Here is a 23,595-nt window from a genome sequence, read left to right as displayed (position 1 = left end):
AATGGAAAATTTTTGGTATGTTTACAGAAGATTAATATTTTCTCTGGACGAGGAACTACATGACCTTCAAAACAGAAATCAAGAGATAAGAGGCAGAATACCTATGATTTTGAAGCTCACCTGATCTACGAAGCAAATTCCTGGAAAGATATGTATGCTACACAAAGTGAAACCCTGTCTCAAAAGAAACTGCCCCCGAAAGATTAATATTTTCATTGCTTTTGACTATGCATTGGTTTTGAGTCAATTTTCAAAGAAAAACGTTTTAAGGGCTGGAGAGATGGCTCAGAGGTTAAGAGCACTGCCTGCTCTACCAAAGGTCCTGAGTTCAATTTCCAGGAACCACATGGTGGCTCACAACCATCTCTAATGGGGTCTGGTGCCCTCTTCTGGCCTGCAGGCATACACACAGACAGAATATTGTATACATAATAAATATTAAAAAAATTTTACGCATGCCATTATTTCTGAAAATCACATGACCAAAATTCAAAATTCACCAAGAAAAACAACCAAAAATATGTGAAAATCATATTTAGAATGAGTGGTTAAATATTCAGAACACAAAGAATATTTTATTTGAAGATATATTTTAGTCTTAATTGTGTGTTGCTGGAGGTGATTACATGTGAGTATGAGGACCAGCAGGGACCAGAGGCATGAATCTCCTAGAGCTGCATTTGTAGATGGTTGTGAGTCACCTGTAGGAAGTTAGGAACTGCACTCAAAGAGCTCTATGTACTCTGAAACAATCACTTATCTCTCTATCCTAAAAATAAGAGTTAAAACTATGTTGTTTTTTTTTTAAAAAAAACACCTAAAATATAAAACAAATAAGAGATGGGTTCCAGACCTGAATGAACTTCCTATAAACAATTCAGAAATGTCCAAAATCAGAGCAATATGAGGCCCAGCACCAGCACTAATTAAGGGAATACAAGGTGATGCAAATCAAAGTTGCAGTGAACTATCATCAGAGACAGTATAAGCGGGTATTAACCAAACAAATTAAAACAAATAAAAGCAGGAGTCAAAGTTGCTGAGCATGTGGTCAAATAAGAGCCAAGGGTCTACTCTATAGGAAAGCAGAATGTTGTAGAAGCTCTACAAATTAGTATTGTTTTTCTTCAACAAAATTTCTAAATCATTACCAAGTTCCAATTGGAGTGTTACTGCATCTCCCACGTGTTGGACCAACAACTCTTGTTATTAATAAAGACCAATGTGGTACAAGGATGAGGGAACCTGAGAGGATAAAAACAACACAGGGAATGGCCAGTGTTGAGGAAGAAGAATAAATAAGGGGTCTGACATTCCCTGTCACTGCCTTGCAGAGGCTCAGCAGTTCTCATGAAGAATCTCAGGAAGACACAGTCACTTTTTTCTTGAATGCTTGCTGTGACTCTGTGTTCAGACAGTATGATTCCGAATGACTTTGTGTAAAATGGACATCCACCTGCATAAGTATGGCAATATCTCTATATCACCTTGGAGTGCACAAAAATTAATGTTAAATTATTCAAAAGCTAAATGTTAAAACTCTCAGAGGAAAATACTAGTAATACAACTCTTAGAGGCAACAGGTTCAATAACACAGGGAATGCACCAAAAATGAATGAGCGGATCGGCATGAAATTAATAACTTTCTGCACATTAAGGGAAACCACCAGCTTTTTAGATTTTCCACCTGGCTTTATTCTGCCCTGACATTGGCCAAAGCAGATTCTCCTTTAACATATGATAATAAAACATATTCACAGCATACAGAGGGGAAATCCCACATCAGTACAGAGCTATAGAGATGACAGTCAATTAAGATTTCTTAGACTCATAGGTTAGTGATATAAAGTTTAGGTTTCCATTCATAAATTTGCATTTTTGTATATTGAAGGGTTAGCAGTATATTAGGTAAGTGTATAATAAGATAGAATTTGTTGCTGTTATTTTGTTTAGAATTCACTTATTCACAGAATTCCCTGACATAGGGCAGATATATGACAGCTTCTGAAACTCTAGACAGTGACAATAGGAATAGAGAAAGTCAAACATACTTGTGTGTATTTTCTAGATGAGAACAGGCCTAACTCTTCACAGGACAAGAGCACTGTATTCTTGTAGGTAACACATGAGCTGAAATCATAAAGCAACAGCTTGAAGGTATATTTAGTGAAACAACTGTCATGTTTTAAAATTGCTGAAGTACCAAGATCATACTCCTATTTATTTATTTCTTACTTGCAATTCATTAAATTTTTAACTCTTAATCTTCAAGCATCCATAAAATTCATCTTTCCTAGAAGAATAATCACCCTATAATTCTATCATTGATAAAATTTTAATTAATACTGTAAATATTTTCTTTTACCCATTCCTATTATCTATTTATTCAGACACAAAAATAGAATACATTTCCCAGAAGTGTATAAATTGGTGAATAGGAGGAATGAAAAGAATATAAGTACTTCAAGCCATTAGGATGAGATGGGGATATAGCTCATGGCTTGTCCAGATGGGGAAAGGTCCTGGGAATGATTCCCAGTATCATCAGTAAAGAAAAAGATGAATCCAAATAGATCCTCCTTTTACAAACTAAAAATGAGGAAGAGATGTGAGAGAGGGCGAGGAAGATGAGATGGAGATTGGGCCAGAGAGAGATAGAGACAAAGGCTGACGAAGTGAAGCTAGAAAAATAAAAAGGAGATGATATCACTAAGAGATATCTTACTAAGCTATTTCTACTGTTAGAGATTTAGTAGCAGCTTATGAGGAGCAGGGTTCACACAGCTTAGGGAAGGCTGGAGACAGCTGACTCTACCCTGAGTTGGAAAATAGCCACAATTTCATCCAAAAACCCATAAAATTCCCTGCCTCCAAACCTAACTATTGCTTGAATTTTCTGTCTTTTCGTTCATTCTTTTCTTTCTTTCCTCCTTCTTTCCTTCCTTCTTTCCTTTCTTCCTTTCCCCCCTCCTTCCCTCCTTCCTTTCAGCAGAGCTGTTGAAAGAAATTATTAATACAGATTTTTAAAGTACAACTACAATTAAGAGAGGCACTTAGGAAGAAAGTAAGGTGTAGCCAATAGCACAACCATGGCTTCTCCAAGGAGTGTTTTCTAATGTCTTTAGTTATTCCTACTCTTATTCTCTGGCCACTCCCCTTAGTGCTGGGTGATACCATGATGGTAGGTGTTACCATGAAAAGTGAGACTCTGCCTTAACTGTGGTGGGACACTTTCCCTGATTTAAAGGTTTGGGATCTCTTAGTATCCCAGTAGACTCGTTATTCTTAACTCAGTTCTAGACCCATGATGACAGCATCTCCACAAGGGTCTGAAGTAACTTTTAAACACGTTGGTCCTGAGTTCCTGTCACAAAACAAAACAAAATAAGCAACTCCAAGACAGCAATTAAGAATTAGAATGGGGCCGGGTGGTGGTGGCGCACGCCTTTAATCCCAGCACTCAGGAGGCAAAGGCAGGCGGATCTCTGTGAGTTTGAGGCCAGCCTGGTCTACAAGAGCTAGTTCCAGGACAGGAACCAAAAGCTACGGAGAAACCCTGTCTCGAAAATAAAAAAATAAAAAATAAAAAAAATTAAAAAAAAGAATTAGAATTGGAACTTTTCTGTCACTCTTTTGGGCACAAAGCACAGAGGCATACAGAAGGAACAGGGTTCCAGTGCTATTAAAGTAGAGGCACGTTACACACATATAAAATAAAATGAAATAAAATTAACAAAATAAAATAATTTGAAAGGTAGATACAGTAGCAGAGAAATCTGTCCTATCAGCTTCTAAAAAGTATGGAAAAGGCAGACAAGAAGACCTCTATGAACTTCAAGACCATCTGCCATGTGTTCAAATCATATACCAAGAGAGTGTGTCTCAAATAAGGTACAAGGTAAGGCCCAACAGCCCTACAAAGAGGCACCCGCTAACACATAACACACACACACACACACACACACACGCACACACAAATATAAGACATAGAGAAACACAGAAGCATCAACATTTATTTACTAATGAGAATTAAGATAACAGCCAATATTTAGGCATTTGGTAAACTTCAGTGAATGAACTGTCAAATTCTTCATTGTCTTTCCACGCACATGCTAGTGGGATGGGAAAACAGATGGCAGGAACAATCCAGAAGTTAAGTGACAAATCTTCACTGCCCAAGATTAGCTGTCCTGGAACTTGTTCTCCAAACCAGGCTGGCCTCAAACTCACAGACCCACTAGCCTCTACCTGCTTGGTACTGGGATTAAATGTGTGCCCTACCACACCTGGATCTAAGTATTTTGTTGTTGTTGTTGTTGTTTATTTCTTTACACAAGTTGGAAGCTAATCTGGGTGGAATCTTGCCCTGAGATCACAATTCCTTTTATTCCATTTCTTAATTAGTACATCTCCTTGAACACAAGATTTAGCTCTATTCAACTTCCTGGAGCTCCTTTTCTCCTTAAAAGTAACATTTTTAATTTACCCTGTTCAGCTTGCTCCTTTTCATTATAACCCTTTGTTATAGTTACCAGAGTCTATATTAGGCTATTTTGAGATTTCTCTGCCAACAGATTGAATCCAAAACCCTTCCCTTTAGCATCAGGTTGAATCTTTGGACAGGGGCAAAAAGCAGCCACTATCTTCACCAAAATATCACAAGGATGATCTTGGACAACATGGTACAAGTCTTCTCCTCTGTTAGACTTCTCCTCCTGAGGTTGCCGCCCATAATTCATCAAATCGCACTCAGCACCACTGTCCTCCACACTCCTAATAGTACAGTCCTCTAAGCAGCGCTTAAAACATTCAACTGCTTTTCTAACCCACCGTCCCAAAGACCATATTATTCCAAGCAAACACATGGCTGGGCCTATCATAGCAATAGCTCAGTTCCTGGTATCAACCCCTGTCTTGGTTAGGGGTTCTCTTGCTGTGAAGAGGCACTGTGACTCTTATAAAGAAAACATTATCTGTGGTGCTTCAGTTTCAGTTTCAGAGGTTCCGTCTGTTATCACCATGGCAGGGAGCATGCTGGTGTGCAGGCAGACTTGGTGCTGGAGCTGAGAGTGCTACATCTTGCAGGCACCAGGAAGTCAACTGACACACTAGACAGTATCCTGTGCATAGGAAATCTCAAAGGGTGCCCACAGTGGCACACTTCCTCCAACAAGGCCATAGTCACTCCAACAAAGCCACCTCTCCTAATAGTACCACTCCCTATGAGATTATGGGGTCCAATCATATTTAAACTACCACACCCACTATGACTGGTTTTCTACAAGCACTCTATTTGTTAGGTTGAATTGGGTGCCCTGAAATTAATATGCTGAGTTTTTAATCACAAAGACCGTGGTCTGATTTCAAAAAAAGTCCTTGACCTCAGCACAAAAGACAGAACCCTAAATGCCACAATCCCAAAAAAGGTTGGAAGTGCAGAGATCAAAAATTCTCAAGTCTAAAGTCCTCTAAAATCACAACACTGAAAAGTCTGAGTGTTGAGATCTCTATGAGAACAGAAGAATATCATCAGGAGTCATTTGTATAGATACCTTTTCTCTTAACCAGTGGTGTTTGGTTTTCCCTTAGGTCTCTGGCCACATAGTCTCTGGCCCTTGCTTACTCAAGCAGTGTCAGGCATGGGCTACTTCTCAAGGCTTGTTGCCTTATGTCAAGTCAGGTATGCATTGGCTACTTCAGCAACTTTGTGCCACGGTCATCCTAGCATATTTTTGAGGCAGAACAGATTAAAGGTCAAAGGTTTTGTGATTTCATTGGTCTTCACATTCCTCTTTTTGTGTCCTGCAGAGTACCGTCCTGTACCAAAGAGATTGGGATATAGGGGTGAAGGCTCCATGCAGGTACCAGCTTTCCTTCTCCATGTTCAATGATATGTGTGGGTATTGTCCTCAGCACTGGGGCCTCATAGTAAGTTTACAGAGAATAACTCCGTGTCAGCAACAGTCCAGGTAGTTGGGGGATTTCCATGGGACCCCCTTGAAAAACAACTTATAAATGCAACCCAGTCCTGCCACCATAAGCCATACCTCGTGGCAGGAGATGACCAGTTGAGACTCTGGATCGCCCATTACTAGGAGTCCTCAAAGGACTGCCTTCCTAAATTCCAGTATGTTTCTACTGAACTAGCTTTCCCACCACCCACAAATGCCCAGCAATTCCAGAAGTCTCTCTTTGCACTCTTTCCCTGAACCCCATCTTCCTCCCCATCTGATTCCCTCACTCTTGTTCCCACCTACCCAACCTACCTGTAAAGCCTAGTATATTTCTCCATCCCAGGGAAATCCATGAGTCATTCCTAGAGTCCTCCTCTTTTCCTAACATCTTTATGTGTATGAATTATAGCTTTGTTATTATTTACTTAATGTCGAATATCTACTTATAAGGGAATAAACACCATATTTATCATTTTGGGTCTGGATTACTTCATTCGTAATTTTTTTCTAGCTTCATCCATTTTCTTGCAAATTTCTTGATGCCATTTTTATTGTTTTTACTGAGCTATGTATTTTTCTCTGCTCCCCTCCCTTCCTCCCCTGTCTCTTTCTACCATCTCCCATGATCCCCACATTCCCAATTTACTCAGGAGATCTTGTCTTTTTCTACTTCCCATATAGATTAGATCCATGAATGCCTCTCTTAGGGTCCTCATTATGGTCTAGGTTCTCTGAAGTTGTGAATTATAGGCTGGTTTTTCTTTGCTTTGTATCAAAAAGCCACGTATAAGTGAGTACATATTAAATTTGTTTTAGGGGTCTGGGTTACTTCACGCAATATGGTATTTTCTAGATCCATCCATTTGCCTGCAAATTTCAAGTTGTCATTATTTTTTTCTGCTGTGTAGTACTTCATTAAAAACCTACCTCAAGACCCAGCAATACCACTTTGGGGTATATACCCAAAGGAAGCTCAATCATACCATAAGGACATGTGCTCAACTATGTTCATAGCAGCATTATTTGTAATAGCCAGAACCTGCAAACAACCTAAATGCCTGTAGGGATAAGTCCCGCCCCTTAGGGGGCATGTTCGCCTCAGGCTAATGTTTGCCTATAAATTTGGCAAGCATGCTCCCGCTCCCAGCCGTCCCTTTTCTGCTTTCCTGGTCTCCGGTAACGGTGGTTCTGTAAGTCTATTTCGCCATTAAAGCTATATATATTTTTACAATCTGTCTGCATTCATTTACGCCGTTACAAATGCCCCTTGGCTGAAGAATGGATAAAGGGTGTAGAAGGAGCTGTAGGCAGGTCTGCTTTTCGTCCTGCCTGGCTCCCGCACAGCTAGCTTTACACCCGAGATAACAACACACAAATTGTATTCATTTAAACACTGCCTGGCCCGTTAGTTCTAGCCTCTTAATGGCTAACTCTCACATCTTGATTAACCCATTTCTAATAATCTGTGTACCACCACAAAGTGGTGGCTTACCAGGAAGATTCTAACCACCGTCCATCTTGGGTAGGAGAAGCATGGCATCTGACTCACTTCCCTTCTTCCCAACATTCTGTTCTGTCTTTCCTGCCTACCCATGTTCTGACCTATCAGGCCAAGCAGTTTTCTTTATTAATTAACCAATGAAAGCAACAGATAGAAGACACTCCTACATCAAAAGGAAATGTGATATTTGCACAATTGATGCCATTTTTAAACAGCTTAGTAATATACCACTATGTAAATATACCACATTTTTTGCACCCACTCTTCTGTTGAAGGAGAACGAGGTTGTTTCCAGTTTCTGGTTACTATGAATGAAGTCACAATGAGCATAGCAAGTGTTCTTGTGGTCAGATGAATAATCCTGCGAGTCTATGCCCAAGAGTAGCATACCTGGTGGGGCCAGGTGTGCCTGGATACTAACACATGGATCTCCAAGTAGATAGATTCCCAACTTTCCAGAAGGCTTCTCTTACAATCTTCCACAGTCCCCAAATTCTTTCTAATCCTCTCCTACTCCCTACTCACCTAATTTTATTTTCCTTCTCCTTTTTAAGAACAAAAGCAAATGGGGAAAATCATCAAAATAATATAGAGTATAATCTGTGTTAGATTATATTCTAACTATTCCTGATATAAAACCTGCCCTTGAGTGTGGTTAACATACAGCATCACTCCACTGAAGAAAACTGGTGTATTTTTCTCTTAGTAGGTTTCAGTTGTAAATAACTTCTTGTTTAGGGGTAGAAATTTAACAAATTTTCATCATAGGTAAAATGAAACTGTAAGAAGAAAGCAATGAATAAATTGATAAAAAAGTATGGATACATAAAGAGAAGAATTCCAACTTAAATATGTGAGGAAATTTTTACAAGAACAGGTGGACAACAGGCTAGTCTGTATCCAGCAGTAAACAATCTCCAATTCTTGCTAAAGAATTCTCAAGTCTCAATTCTCAACACAATACAGTCAAGTCATCCTACTCATGAAAGTCTTAAGTTTATAATTATCCATGTTGTGACATGAAAACAATTCTCATCCGCATACTATGTGATGACTCAATAGCAAGTGCCAAGCTGAAAGGCTGAGTCTGTTTGTTGAGATGAACTCTGGGCCCTGATGTATACGTTTATTATTTCCAGGTCTCCTGTCCTACGACAGGAGTGATTTTCAGCTCAACTCCAATCCACACCATCATCTACACAGGGAGCTGAGAAAACTTTTAAACGACTTTCCACCAATTGCATGTCAGTATAAAGGTGTCCACATTCCCAGAACAAATCCACTGAAGCAATTAGGAGTAATTTGGAAGAAAGAATCACTGTGAGCCTTTGGTGTCACAAGGAAAAGTGCAGAAGGCACAAGGGGCCAATGCTAAGACTGGGAAGTTAGGTGAATGGCCTTGATGAATATTGGACAAGTTGAGAAGTTTCTTTTCCAATGCCCAGCCATCTTTGAAAAGTTTTAAACTCTGAGGAAATGAATTAATAGGCATGAAAAAAGGGACTCTGTAGGTAAACTTTATCTCTCTTCTTTAAACTACATTTTCTAAAAGACAGATTTTTACTGTGATATTGTCACACATTTTTTCCAATTATACTGTACTCCTTTCCATGTTTATAAAATAATTTATATGGATAGTTAAATGTGTACTGTAGCCTCTTATTTAGAGTTGCTTTGCTCTGAACGTCCTTATAAGTGGAATGAGTGCACACATGCATATGTTTGAAATACAAACTTCAGAATAGATTATGGTTACTGGAGTAATTTTTATTAATTCCTTGACAATATCATATATACATACAATACACTTTGATCATGTTCACCTTACTTTTACTCCTAAGTCCTCTGTATTTACCTCTACATTCCAACCTCTCCCAATTTCATGTTCTCCATGTTTTATATATAACCCACGAAATCCAATTTCTGCTCCCCATATACACATAGGTGTATGAGGCCATCCACTGGAGCTTGCTTGATCTACTAGGGGCCACACCCTTAAGGAAAACTACTTCTCCCAGCCCAGAAGCCATGACCTGTCATAGTTCCTCAGTCAGGCTGGGCTCTCAGGAATGCCTTCCTATGGTAGAATGTTACATAACCTGGTCCTGTACAGGTCTCATGCAGGTAACCAAGCTGTGTGAGCTCATGAGTGCAGTGGTCCAGTCAGAGACAACACATACTGTGTTTCTCTGATGCTCCTGACATCTGGTTCTTGCAGTCTTCCCATCCCTTTATCCATAATGTCACCTGAAGCTTGCAGTGAGGATGATACAGATGTCGCCTCTGTGACAGATCATTAGGGTCACTTATTCTTTGCACTTTGCAATAACCTCCTGCACAGTACAGAAGAAACTCCTCTGATTAATTCTGAATGGTGAATTCATCTAGGGATATAGATCTATGGGTTTAGAGGTCAGTTTGACACTATGTCCACTTAGAAAACCAATAGCAGTAATTTCATCCATGGGGCTCGTCAGTTCTTGGCCAGATTTGCAGCATCAGGCATGTATTTCTTCTTGAGAAGCAAGCCCTAGATCTAACCAGAAATTGGTAGATTACCCTGTCCTCCCATTATACCTATAGGTACATCTTACTATGCCAACCAAGGATTAATTCTAAATTCTCTGTTGGGTTTTTAATGTCAGTTGTTGTAATATATGAATTTATATCTTAGTAGTTAAGCATGCATTTTAAAGTTGGGTAACTTTTGCAATTTTGACCATTCAAAATGTGGACTTTATTAAATGAGCGCTATAATTAAAGTCTTATTTTAGGGGTATCAACTTGACAGTATGGACTTGTGAGTTTACTTCCCTCATATCATTTCATTAAATGTAAGGATGCAATTGTTTTCCAGGGAACATGAACAAAAGGATTACAGTATTTATAAAATTATCCTTTGACAAAAAAAATTTACAAAAGCCAGAAATAGCCCAAATCAAAGTTCTGAAGAAAATCAATGATCTCCACTCATCAGAAACAAGATGACAGCTTTCGGCCACAGTAGCCATCTTTCAATAACTCGCAAAAATGACAAACACAAAGGGAAAGAGGAGGGGCACTCGCTATATGCTCTCTAGGCCCTTTAGGAAACATGGAGTTGTACCTTTGGCCACGTACATGCGAATCTACAAGAAGGGCGATATTGTAGACATCAAGGGAATGGGCATTGTTCAAAAAAGAATGCCCCATAAATGTTATCATGGCAAAACTGGAAGAGTCTACAATGTCACCCAGCATGCTGTGGGCATCATTGTAAACAAGCAAGTTAAGGGCAAGATTCTTGCCAAGAGAATGAATGTGCGGATTGAACAGATCAAGCACTCGAAGAGCAGAAACAGCTTCCTGAAGCGGGTGAAGGAAAACGACCATTAGAAAAAGGAAGCCAAAGAGAAGGGCACACCTGGGTTCAGCTGAAGCACCAGCCTGTTCCACCCAGAGAAGCACACTTAGTGAGGACTAACGGGAAGGAGCCTGAGCTGCTGGAGCCCATTCCCTATGAATTCATGGCCTGATGTACAAAAAGAAATAAAAGACCTGGACTGTAAAAAAAAAAAAGAAGAAAGAAACAAGATGACAAGTTACCGAAACGACAATTGTTCAAAACGATCATCATGTCTATCCCCAAACGTCTCCAAAAAGGGAGTTACCAGTGCAAACATGTCCAAGTTCAAGAACCACACCACAGGCACCCAGTCTTGACAATTCCACAGAAATATTCAAGCATTCTTGAATATCCCTTACTCTAGGCTCACGAAGTATGTTTCTGGTTGTAATAATTCCACCAACATCCTACAGGTAAAATATTAAGATCAAGAATGAAATCAAATCCCACACCCAGGTCGCAGGTCTAGCTTCAGGTACAGTTCTTGCTCTAGGTCACAAAAATGATTCCATAAAAACATCAATGTAGAGCCTGTGACCTATGATGTGCCGTGCCCTCGAGTCTGCAAGGAACCAGTGTCTTTTATGTGATGTTTGCAAAAATTAAGTGTAAGGTTTAGGAAAAAAAAAAGTGCTATCATGTACCCAATGATAAGAAAGTTTTAAAATAACATATTTTTTGTAATATCAGAGCTAGTCAGATAATTAGGCTCTAAGATTCAATTGAATAAATCAAAGTTGGAATTAATTGAGGAGCAGGACATGGATGCTGGGAACCAAACCCTATAACTCTACAAGATTATCAAGCGCTCTTCACTGCTGAGCCATCTTGCCAGCCCTATGAGTTCGTGAGTTTTTAATGCCTTCTAGACATGACAGGACTGCTCCACTCATGAACTATGGTAGCCTGAGTAAAACCTGCATGCAAGAGATCAAGCCAGTGAACCTTCCAGAGGGAGGGGAGAAGAACTTAATGTCACTCAGATGGGGAACTACCGACAGTTGATAGGTGCTAGGGAGGAAGAGGCCATTTTCTGTAAGGTCGTGGTCCATGATAGGTTTATCATGCTCCTGTAGGTAACCCCACACCCATGCATATGAGAGAAGCACTAATTGGACTGGGGGGGTGGCGGTAAGGAAAGTTACAGACAGACAGAACATGAGAATGGAAAAGTGGAGAGCAGATCTGGGAAGAGTTGAAGGGGTGTGGTGGGTGAATACAATCAAATTTGCAGTGAGGGACCCTGTCTAAAAATTAAAAGAACAAAGTGCCAGAGGAGGTGGCCCCTAAACACACAGAGATATACATGGCTATATACACAACTTATACACACACACACACACATAGACACATAAACATCATACACACAGACACAAAAATAAAACACACACACACACACACACAATCAAGAGAAGGACTAACTGGGAAAAGGAGGATGACCAGGAGAGGGCAGCATAAGAGAAAGAAATGAGGGTTTGGGGGATGCGTTTCCAGTACATTGCACAAGTAAGAAAATGTCTGATTTTTAAAAAAAAATTATTTCTTTAAAAAGAATAGGTTCCTAAATCAATAATTGTATCCACTGGGGAAATTATATTAAAAGAGCAAGAAAGACATTTGGTTTGGGGATATAAAAATGTATAAAGACATTAAAGGGCATTTTAAATGCACTTATTTAGTAACTTTATCACAATTATTTTAAAACTATTTAAGATCTGCCACTCCTAATCACTATGTTTGGTGAATACTGTGTTCTTGGGGTCATCTGCAGCTATTCAATCACTACGTTGGAAACAGAATATAAAAAGTTGTTACTACACACTCTTCCAGACTCCCTGTGCGGTGATATCTCTGCAGATGAAAACTGACCCTCAGCAGAATCTACACAAAGAAATCGGCAAAGACTATAAAACTGGACTTGACTTAACATATTACTGAAGGCTTAAACTTAAAAAACTGCTGGGTGATATGTTTAAAATGCATATTAAACATACAAATGTACGTTCTTCAGAGACATGCCATCATGCATATGACAAAAGCCTTGGGGGGGGGATGTCTTCTTTCATTACTTAAAAGCAGTTGTTCTGAACAAGATACTGTTTATATAACACTGAAGCATAAGCAAAATCCTGTGTATCTTTGTTGTTATGCTCTGTCACATCTGTTAAAATAGATTTGGGCATAGCATGGTGACATAAACCTTTCATCGCAGCAGTCAGGAAGCAGGAAGGCAAAGTGGAGGATCTCTGTGAGCTCTAGGCCAGCCCAGTCTACAACGCAAGTTCCAAAGTAACCGGGACTACATAGAGAGCCCCTATCTCAAAATGATAAGAACAATCAAATTCACTGAAGGAAAAATAAGAAAAATATGTGAACAGTCATTTTATTAGAGATGTACAAGCAGCAATTAAGCACACAAAACAACTGTTTTATTTCAGAATATTTAAGGAAAGGCCATGAAATACACAGTGAAATGTCACAGTATACTTAGTGAAATACACTCATGATGCAGAGGACAGTCTTAGAGGGTTACCATTGCGTGCACACCAGGATGGAAAGGGGCAGCCACTTTCACATACCGCTGGCAAGAATGCAGCAGGGAGTTAACACATCAGAGCTGGGATTTCGTAAATACTTTTTAAAATATTCATTCACTCCTCTGGTGTCACAACTGAAGTTATTAACACAAAGTGATTGTATGCACAGCCATATAAAACCTGAAATACTCACAGCAGTCTTATTTGTAGTATGTGAAATCTGTAAAGAAAATTTTCTACATAAATTAACAGATAAGCCAACAGCTGATCTACACAAAATGTTACTCAGCAACAATCACAATGTTTCATAAAAGAATCATTGTTGAATCTTGAAGTAATTATACAACATATCTACACATACACAAGCACACATGTTAGATGACAATAACTGAAAATTCCAAACAACGTAAACTAATCCACTGTGTGTGTGTGTGTAAGCTAAGAACATTAGATGTTCTTCTGGAGAACCTGGGTTCAGTTTCCAGCATTACATGGTGGCCCACAACCATCTGTACTGCCAGCCCCCAGAGAGCCTACTTCCCCTCTGGCCTCCACAGGTAGTAAGCATGTACATGGTGCACAGACATACATGCAGGAAAAAACACACACACACATAAAATAAAGTTTAAATTAAAAACAAAATCATTGGTTGTCAGGAGAGGTAGGAAATGTAAGATAATAAATGGGCATGTCATAAACAGACAACAAAGAATTTGTTTTCATAACTATAATAATTTCCAAACTTTCCCAATCGGGGTTTTGTTTTTTGAGCTAGGGCCATGCTGTGCTGCGCTCACTGAGCCACAAACTCCTGGGCCCATGCAATCCTCATTCCTCAGTTTTTTTAGAAACCGGAACTGCAAGCACACGCCACGGTGCCACGCCATGTACTTTGTTGAGTGCCACTTATACAAATGGCACATAAATGAAGCTATAAAAAGTAACCTGAAAAAATATACTTAGATGTCCCACTGTTCTCAAAAGTTCTTCATAACCTAATATGGATTCCACCATCTCGGAACCCGAGAGGCACAGCCTTGCTCCACTGGCAGTCCACCTTGGGAAGCAATAAAAGTTACTGGCTCTTGAATCACAAATAGGTCAGAATTATACCCCATGACACAAAAGCATCTTTCCTCTCTTGTTCTCCTGCCTGTACAGCTTCAGCCCAAATTAAAGAAAAGAATACAGGAATCCACAAAAAATGTCTCACTAATTTCTCTGACAAAAACCACAGTCCCGGGAGATAGTCATAGAGATCTAGAGGATTGTACTCACACAAGTCACTGGAACATCTACAGATGAATCTTTAGTAGAAGCCTGTTCCAGCGCCAGAGACATGGCTCAGAAGGTAAAAGCACTTACCCAAAGCCTGATGACCTGAACTCAATCCCTGGAGCCCACATGGTAGGACAGAACCATGTTGCAAAGCTGCCTTCTGACCTCCACACATGTGCCATGTACACGCGCACCAACACACATACATGTACAATAGGGGAAATGTGAGATTATTTCCGTATCTGTTAACTCAGTTCCTGTCCCAATCACAAACTGCTCCTGTGTACTAGTCAACACACTATATATAGCAAATGGCTCCAATGCAAGGCCTGCAAAGAAATTACCCTCAACAAGGCCAGGAATTGTGTGACATCCCAGCAGAAAAGAGAGTTTAATTGTTGACGTGCTTTAAAAGTCTTTGGTATTGTCAGAATTCTCCTCTTCATCAGGACTTCTTACCTCACTAAAAATCACAGCACCTTCCGTAAGCCAAGAACAAAAAATCCACCATTTTACCTGTTCTCATTGCTGAGAGCAGGAGCAGCCACAAAAATCAGACCATTGCTCTACACAGCTGCTTCTGGCAGGTGTATCATACTCTTTGAAACACAGAAAGTGAGGATCTCTATGGAACTGGCCCACCGCTTCGTGCTGACATCATGGGTCAGTTGATAAGTCATGCCACAGAATGAAGAGAACCTTCAAGATTAAAGATGCATAAACAAACTATCTATTCAAAAAGATAAGTCAGAGATTATGGGCAACAAGCATTTCCCAAATTGGCCAATTCAAACCTGGAAATATTCATAGCGAGCACAGTATGAAAACAAACTTGCCCTGAACAAGTTTCTTAGCAAAGCTGAAAACACAACTCAGACCATACCTTCCAAATAAGATTCCTGCCCTGAAAGGAAATAAGGGGTTTCCAAGGCTAAGGCCGGAGCAGAGTACAGAAGTTTGCATCTCTGGGCACACAGGAAGGATACCCATCCTCACCATGTCAATCTTCCAGGTTGCAATGTGACAGGGTTTCTACTGCAAATGCTGCCAATGGCATAAGTCAGGATATGGCCCTGGCAGATTAGAAACTGGAATGAAGCTCCTCAAAGTTTTCCCCCTTTGAAGCCCACATGAATTATCTTTAAACTCAGAAGGCTGCTCGTCTCCCCCAGTGTTACTACACCAACTCACTAAGCAGCACATTTCCTACACGATAAAGAAGTTTCTCAGGTGTGAACCCTCTGGTGTCGAACAAGATTAGACCTACGGCTAAAGGATTTCTCACAGTCACTGCATTCATAAGGCCTTTCTCCAGTGTGAACCCTTTGGTGCTGAATGAGGTCTGACTTGTGGGTGAAGAGTTTGCCACATTTGCTACACTCGTAAGGCTTTTCTCCACTGTGGCTTCTCTGGTGTTGAACTAGGCTAGCACTTTGGCTAAAGGACTTCCCACATTCACTACACTCATAAGGCTTCTCTCCAGTGTGCAGTCGCTGGTGCTGAATGAGGCTAGCACTCTGACTGAAGGCTTTCCCACACTCGACACACTCATAAGGCTTCTCTCCAGTGTGAACTCTCCGGTGCTGAATGAGGCTAGAGCACTGCCTAAACGACTTCCCACACTCTTCACACTCATAAGGTTTTGTGCCAGTATGAATTCTCTGGTGTTGGATGAGGTCAGACTTCCGGGTGAAGGATGTGCCACATTCCCCACACTTATAAGGCCTTTCTCCAGTGTGAACTCTTTGGTGCTGGATGAGGATGAACTTGCGACTGAAGGACTTCTCACAGTCACCGCACTTGTAAGGCCTGTCCCCAGTATGAACTCTCCGGTGGCGAATGAGGTTGGAGAACTGCCTAAAGAGCTTGCCACACTCGCTACACTCATAAGGCCTTTCCCCGCTGTGAATTCGCTTGTGCTGAGTAAGTTCGGCTTTGGAGCTAAAGGCTTTCCCACAGTCGCTGCACTGATGAGGCATTTCTCCCGTGTGGACTCTCCTATGTCTAATGAGATTGAAAATTTGTCTAAAGGATTTCCCACACTCGTAGCACGCATACGGTCTTTCTCCAGTATGAATTCGGTGGTGTCTAAAGAGGCTAGAGTTTTGTCTGAAGGATTTCCCGCACTGATCACACTGATAAGGCCTCTCTCCGGTGTGGATTCTCTGGTGTTCGGTGAGGTTAGATTTATAGGTGAAGGATTTCCTACATTCCACACACTCATAATGTACTCTATTAATGTGGTGTCTCTGATGATAAACGAGTTCGGATTTATAGATAAAGGCTTTTCCACATTCAGTGCATTTATATGGTCTTTCTTGAGGACACATTCTATCATGTGCAATGAGGTGACACTTTTTGCTAAAAGATTTTTCATGCTGACTATGCTCATATGTCCTTTGTCCCGTGTGACTGTCCTGGTGCTGAGCTAGTTTGTACTTGCAGAAGGCTTTCTCATACTTGCTACCCTCACGAGGCCCCTTTTCAGGCGACACACTGTGACACTGAACAAGAGTATGTTTGTGCCCTGAACCTTTTTGGCAATCACTGTACTTCAGTTTTTCTCCACTCAGAAGTGCTTCCCCACCCCTGCCGCTACTGTGAGGCTGCTGCTGAAGACAGCCTGTGGAGGCAAGAATCTTCTCCCCATCCTCCCCAAAGGTGGATGGCTTCGTCAGCACATGGGGTCTGCAACTTGGCATAAATGAAGCCCTGTTAGCATCCCATTTGGAGTGCTTTTCTCCACTGTCACTCTTCCGGTGTTGGTTAATGTCTTCATTCAAACCGGAGCTTTGCATGCCTGTTCTGCCCAAGTACAATGTCTGCACAGAGGGTGCGCTTAGGAATTCATTCTGGTGCGAAATGCCTTCCAAAGCTGGAACAGGAGTCTCAAAGTGATGAGTTTCCTGAGTGGAGGGACTTGGTTTAGACATCACCCCTTCTATAGGCTCATCGTGCTCAAAGCTTACCTCTTCACTCCCCATTCCAGAACAGGACCCTGGAATCAAAGAAACAAATGTTGAAATGCTAATGAAACGGCACTGGCAGCAGTGGAGAGGACAAGCCCGTTATGAAGGTGAGTCGGACACAGAAAACAATGGTACAGCTAAACTCAGGTTACACCTACACACTAAGCACTGGGGAATCTAAGGCAAGATGGTGAGGGCTTGTAAGTTTGAGGCTAGCCTGTGCTACATAACCAAGAGCTTATCACCAAAATATAAAAATAAAGAAATAAAGGGAAAAGAAACAATGAAACCTGGACTATTCTAAGAACAAAAGAGCCGTAGACAAACTTAGAGAGCTATTTCAAATACTGACAGGATACTTCACACTAGACAGAGGACACAGGACGGGATGCAGGAAGGGAGAAGCACGGGCTCCCAGAAGTTCCTCAGCTAACAGCCTTCAGCAGGACCTTTCCTACTGGGGATGTGGCTACAATGAGCAAAAGTCCTCAAATAAAAGCAAATAGCTAGAGATCAAGGGCTGATTAAGACTGTGTTAAAGCAAACAGCCAGTGGTCAAGGGCAAATTAGGGCTGTGTAAAGAGCCTCATAGTACCATTTGTCCAAACCAAGACTGTAACAGCATAAAGGAACCCAAGAGCCAGAAGCCACAGGTAAAATTACAAGTTGGTAAAGTATTAAACACGGAGAAGTAAAAGTAGAAGTAAGGCATGATGGGTGAGTCCTTTACTAAAACACTGTGGGACACTCTCCTGCTTCCTGGAATGATGGAAACATGCCTTTCCTGGGTACCAGGTCAGGTCTCCTCTAAGACAATCTTGTCATGTCAACCATATGAGGCAACCAAGACTCTTTCCACCCTGCAGCCCTAACCACACAGGACATGACAATTACAAATATTAAAAAAAAAAGCAAGTTAGTGACCAGTAGTAACTCACAGTAACTTAACATAAAATAGTATATGGGAGGAAAACAGAACCAAACTCCTAAGGGTTCGTCAAGAATAGCCCACGGTTCATTTAAAAATAAACATTACAATGCTTCACTAGGCAGCTATAAAGAAATGACAACTAAGCCTGGTGTATGCCTTTAATTCCAGTACTTGAGAGGCAGGGGCAGGTGGATCTCTATGAGGAGTTTAGGGCCAGCCTGGTCTACATAGTGCGTTCCAGTCTATCCAGGGTTATATAGAGATCGTTTCAAAAGAAAAGAAAAAGAGACAAAGACACAGAGAGAGGAAGAAAGAGAGAGAGAAAAAAAGAGAAAAGAGAGAGAGAGACAGAGAGAGAGAGAGAGAGAGAGAGAGAGAGAGAGAAGGAAGGAAGGAAGGAAGGAAGGAAGGAAGGAAGGAAGGAAGGAAGGAAGGAAGGAAAGAAAGAAGGAAAGAAAGAAAGAAAGATGACAACTATAGGAATTAGGCAGGAACCAAGGCATGGGACACTACAGATGTGGACAGTCACCCTAACAGGGAGACATTTTGAGACTTGTTATGACTCCAGAGATTGCAGTCACTCTCTGGTAAAAAGTAAAGGTAGAAACCATTTAGGACACCGGGAGGGATGCAAGGACCTTACCCAGAGATGCCACAAGTGCAAGGTTCTCCAGCATCACACTGCAGTATAGGAACCTCTGGGCCTTATCAAGCAGCACCCATTCTTCCTGGGAGAAGTGAATGGCCACATCCTCAAAGGTCAGACCCTATTGCAACACAAACAATTCATCATATGATCAGCTTCCCTTCCAAACTCCAAGCACACCTGTTGATCCAACACACATCGTTTGCTTACTGTATTTTCCATCTCATATCAGAGGAGACACAGCCCAATGTCCACTCTCTGCTCAATGATATTGTGCCCTTCCACAGAAATGGGGGAGATATAAACACAGCTGAAATCTAACCTCTAGGCCTAGGATGAAGGCCACTACCCCCTCTTGTCAATGCTGTGGCTGTCACAGATACTGGTTAGGGAGAAAAATGGTCATAGAAAAAATAGGTTAACTTGAATTTTGTCTTATCAGACAACATCCCTGAGGATCCTAAAAATCCTCCAGACACAAGGAAACGGGCTCCCCCTTTATCCTATGGCTCCTTACTGCTCCTGGGGCAATCAGTTCGTACTACATCTGTACATAGCACTCTATGAGTATACGCACATGTGTGTATTTGTGTGTGTGTGTATACATGCACATATGCATACAAGCATACATTCATTTGTGGAGGCAAGAGTGCTGAGTATCTCATTCAATTATTCTCTATTTTTTTTAAGACAAGCCTTCTCATTGAACCTGGAGCCCACTGTTCAATCAGACAGGCTAGCCAGTGAACTTCAGAGATCTGCCTGTTTCTGTTTCCCACCCTCAACCCCACCCCACACACGCTTTATACGGGTGCTGGCAATCTGAATTCAGGTCCTTGTGCATTAAGACCAAGCACTTTACCCACTGAGTCATCGCCCCAGCCCCATACCCAGCACTCTAAATCATGTATTTTTTGTATGACTATATTCCCACAGCTACAACCTTAAAAGACCGCACAGCCCTGCATGATAGGAAAAAAAAAAAACGTTACGATCCATTTTCTTGTGAAGACTCCAAGGTAAAGCACATCCCTCACCCAACCGTATCTGGCCATGAGAATATACCACACCTGAGCACCACTTACTCCCAGTGTTTCTCAGTCTCAGTGATCACTGACCACCATGCACAGCACCAATAGCTAGAAGAACAATAAGCACAGCCTAACTCTGGCCCTGATATGTGGAGCTGAATGCTTTATTTCCATAGAATTGGCCTGTAGTCCTCCACATCCTTCATCCTATATACAACCAAATAAAGACCTGCAACTTCATTCCTTTGCCCTCAATGTGAGGGCTTTGAGGTTACCAGTTTCTATTTCCATCCCAAGTGCATAGGATTCTGTTCCACATCTCTCTCTATTCTTGCCAACCACAGCTACGCTGAGAGCAGTTCCTTGGCCTACCCACTGGTTCCTCAGTATGTGGGGTCCAGCGAGTCCTTGGGAAATTCAAAGAGGGTCCAACACCCCCCCTCTTCCAAACCTCTCACAGATGCCGCTCCAAAGCAGCCCCAACCCTGTTATGATGGGATCCTACCTTATTCTATTTCTTGGTTCAAACTTACCCACTAACTATCTATCACTCAGAGCAGCCAGGTATGTTGACTCGTGCCTATAATTCCAGCACTTGGGAGGCTGAGGCAGGAATACTGCCAGCTTGGGTTACATAGTGACATAGTAGGCCTCTTTCACCCCAAGTACATACAAACAGTAAAAACTGCTGAAGGAACCAGACCAGCTGTGATGCCTGGAAAGGACACTACGACCTGCCATGCTACCTGTATGTTGTACAGTGCACTCCAGGGATCCTTCCATAAGCCATTAACCCATGCTGGGGTGGGCTTCTGTTGACACAGCTCAACTTTGAATCATTTCTACTCCTGAAAGGAACCCCTGACCCACGTTCCAGTATGTGCCTCAGCCTGAAGCGAGGATTGAAGTAGTGCAGGCAAGTGCAGATCTCCTTTCTCCTTGGGAGAAGCAACCTTCTCCAGCTCCGTTCATGCTGCCAGCGATTTCATACAACCCTCAGCCCATACACAAAACTGTGTTGCACACCTAACATGTTCAAGACCGCAAGGCCCAGGGCTATACAGTGAGAGAACAGTCCAAGGACACGGTAAATCTAAAAACTGTATACGTTAGGAGGAGGGTAATGGCAGGTTCGGCTTACCGGGCCTGACCCCATCACTGGCTCTGAAGTCAAGAGAATCTGAAAAACAGAAGGAGGCTCTGAGACTCTGGCAGCCACAGGCACGTTCCACAGACTCTAGAGACTCGGTGCCCACCCTGGGGCTAGGTAGCCTAGGATGTCTGCCTAGGATGACTGCGGAGTGTCTATGCTGTGGGCCACAGCGCTGAATCTCAGCTGTGAGATGTGACACCCGTGACAAGCACTCTGTTCTCTCCTATTATGTCTCTTCCTGTTTGTTTTTCCTCCGAGTAACTTCTGCAAAGTATTTCCAGAACATGGTCTATTTCCGGACATGGTCACTGTTCACAATTCTCACTGGTTCCAGTGTCCTTAAGAATTAAAATCAAATCCCTCTGGTGCACCGAGGCCTCACAACTCTTTCAGTAGACACTATGACTGTATCTCCTATGCCCAGCCGCCCTTCCAGGCCTTTGCACATTGCAACAGTCACAAACCCCAGCACACGGATGTTATGAATGGGGCTCCCCGCTCCCACCCACAAGCCGTCTTCTGCCCGGGACACCAGCTACGTACTGCAGGGTCATGATGGGGCCCTCTCTCTGGGCTCTAGCACTAGGGTGATACCCGCAGGACGCAGCACTTACCTGTGCCGGGTCCCTGTTTGCGGCCGCGGCCATTGGACTGACTCTGCAGCGGGAGCAAGGACCGGGTCGCCCAGGTCTCTTCCCCAGGCCCGGCGCGGGTCACGTGGGCGGAGTCGCTGGGCCTCAGCCAGGCCTCGGTACCGCAATGCAGCTCGCTGCGCTCCGCCTGCGAGAAGGCTCACCTCGGCCGGAGCCTACAGATAGGTAAACAAACCCCAGAAACGCCAAAACCACGGCTAAGAGGAGAACCACGCCGTTAGTCCAGCTCCAGGAACAAACCACTCGCGCGCTCGTACACACACTCAGACTCAGACACACAGATACACACACACACACACCCCAAAGTAAAAATAATGCCAAGTTTTCATTGGCTCAGCTCACTCCCCAACATCTCGTGTGCTTATTGCATTCCGGGAAATGTAGTTTCCACAGCTTCCCAGGCAGGTATCCCATCCCCCATCTTGACCCCTGTAGACTTAGTTTAAAAGAAAGGGGGCGTGCTGCTGGGACTACAGCTTCCAGGGGAGAGAGAGATGCTTAAATGAAGCTGTTCCTGGATTTCTGGGATCTGTTGTATGGCTCATCATCTCTATGTGTGGTAACTTATTTCAGAAACCACGAAGCTCATTGACATCAATAGACTAAAAAGGAAACAGATTCAAATGGACATATACATATACTCAGAGACACCAAGATCAGCTCTTATAAGGTCAACGCATCCGTGATAGGATAGGACTTTATGGTGATTCAGATATTTATGGCACACCCATACACCTATAAGAACCCTTCACCAGTACTCTGGAAGGAGATTCAGTAAGTTTATTGATATCACAGACAGACAGACACACACACACACAAAAAAACACACCATAAATATGCGTGCACATATGTATGTGTGTATACACACACACACACTATTGGCTAGACTATAATGAACATTTTCTTATTGCTGTCCAGCTGTTTTCAGTCAAAAGCATTAGTGACAAAATTTGTTACTCTCTGTATGTTCAGTAATGACAAGACAAAAAGGAAAACGAACAATGTCAATTGGGTAGATAATGTGGAATATAAAGAGGGATGTTTTGCCTACCCTAGAGCAGAAATTGAGGAGACATCTTTGCGTCTTGTTTTCTCAGAAAGAGGCTCTCCTGCCCATTTTCTAGCGATTGTATTCAGTGCATGTTGATCGTTTTCACTTAATATTTTTTGCTCAACATCCAAAGAAACAGTTGCCTTAAGAATTTACATGCTTCTTAGGTGGATATATTTATTCTCCTGGAAAGGCACAAACAAAACCCTGCCCCAACCCTAGCATTGGGTGAGTTTCCCTTTTGGCAGTTTATATCTGATAAAATAAAGGCATTTGTTAGTCTTATAAGTTAGTTTAGATTGATGGCCATAAGGTTACACTTATGCAATTTGATTGTTAGTTTTTAAAAAAATACAACGTGATAATTGTTAAAATATTTGTCTTCAGGAACTGGAGAGATAATTCAACAGTTAAGGGCACTTGCTGTTCTGGCCGAGGACTGGATTCAATTTCCAGCACCCAAATGACAGTTTACACCCATCTGTCACTGCAGTTCCAGGGGAGCC

At 42.0% G+C, this 23,595-nt stretch overlaps 1 protein-coding gene and 2 pseudogenes across 2 annotated transcripts; 2 read left to right on the top strand and 1 right to left on the bottom strand.

The window, feature by feature from the left end:
• LOC142837303 (vomeronasal type-1 receptor 4-like) overlaps nt 1-23,595 on the top strand; it is a 138,535-nt pseudogene that overhangs the window by 102,566 nt on the left and 12,374 nt on the right.
• LOC142860720 (large ribosomal subunit protein eL21 pseudogene) lies at nt 10,465-11,027 on the top strand (annotated as a pseudogene).
• Nucleotides 12,802-22,333, bottom strand: LOC142860695 (uncharacterized). Of its 2 annotated transcripts, XM_075992302.1 has the most exons (4): nt 22,000-22,320; nt 21,374-21,412; nt 19,199-19,322; nt 12,802-17,653 (listed from the first exon to the last, which is right to left on the bottom strand). In XM_075992302.1, the coding sequence occupies exons 1-4, from the start codon at nt 22,030-22,032 to the stop codon at nt 15,882-15,884; spliced, it is 1,968 nt and encodes a 655-aa protein (XP_075848417.1). In that variant the 5' UTR covers nt 22,033-22,320; the 3' UTR covers nt 12,802-15,881. The 2 variants fall into 2 exon arrangements, with proteins under 2 accessions (XP_075848417.1, XP_075848426.1); XM_075992311.1 differs by lacking the exon at nt 21,374-21,412 and having other exon boundaries at nt 22,000-22,333.

This window comes from Microtus pennsylvanicus, chromosome 1, assembly GCF_037038515.1.
Source record: "Microtus pennsylvanicus isolate mMicPen1 chromosome 1, mMicPen1.hap1, whole genome shotgun sequence".
Classification (NCBI taxonomy): Eukaryota; Metazoa; Chordata; class Mammalia; order Rodentia; family Cricetidae; genus Microtus; species Microtus pennsylvanicus.
The sequence above is the reverse complement of the archived record's forward strand: the minus strand, read 5'-3'. Positions and strand labels throughout refer to the sequence as shown.

What these genes read in the sequence shown, in the direction of transcription:
- LOC142860695 (XM_075992302.1), bottom strand. Translation starts at nt 22,032, where the DNA reads ATGGCCGCGGCCGCAAACAGGGACCCGGCACAG. An exon ending in CAGTGATGGGGTCAGGCCCG is followed by an intron (nt 19,323 to 21,373) that starts GTAAGCCGAACC and finishes GTGTTGCAATAG; the next exon opens with GGTCTGACCTTTGAGGATGT. An exon ending in TGCACTTGTGGCATCTCTGG is followed by an intron (nt 17,654 to 19,198) that starts GTAAGGTCCTTG and finishes CTTTGATTCCAG; the next exon opens with GGTCCTGTTCTGGAATGGGG.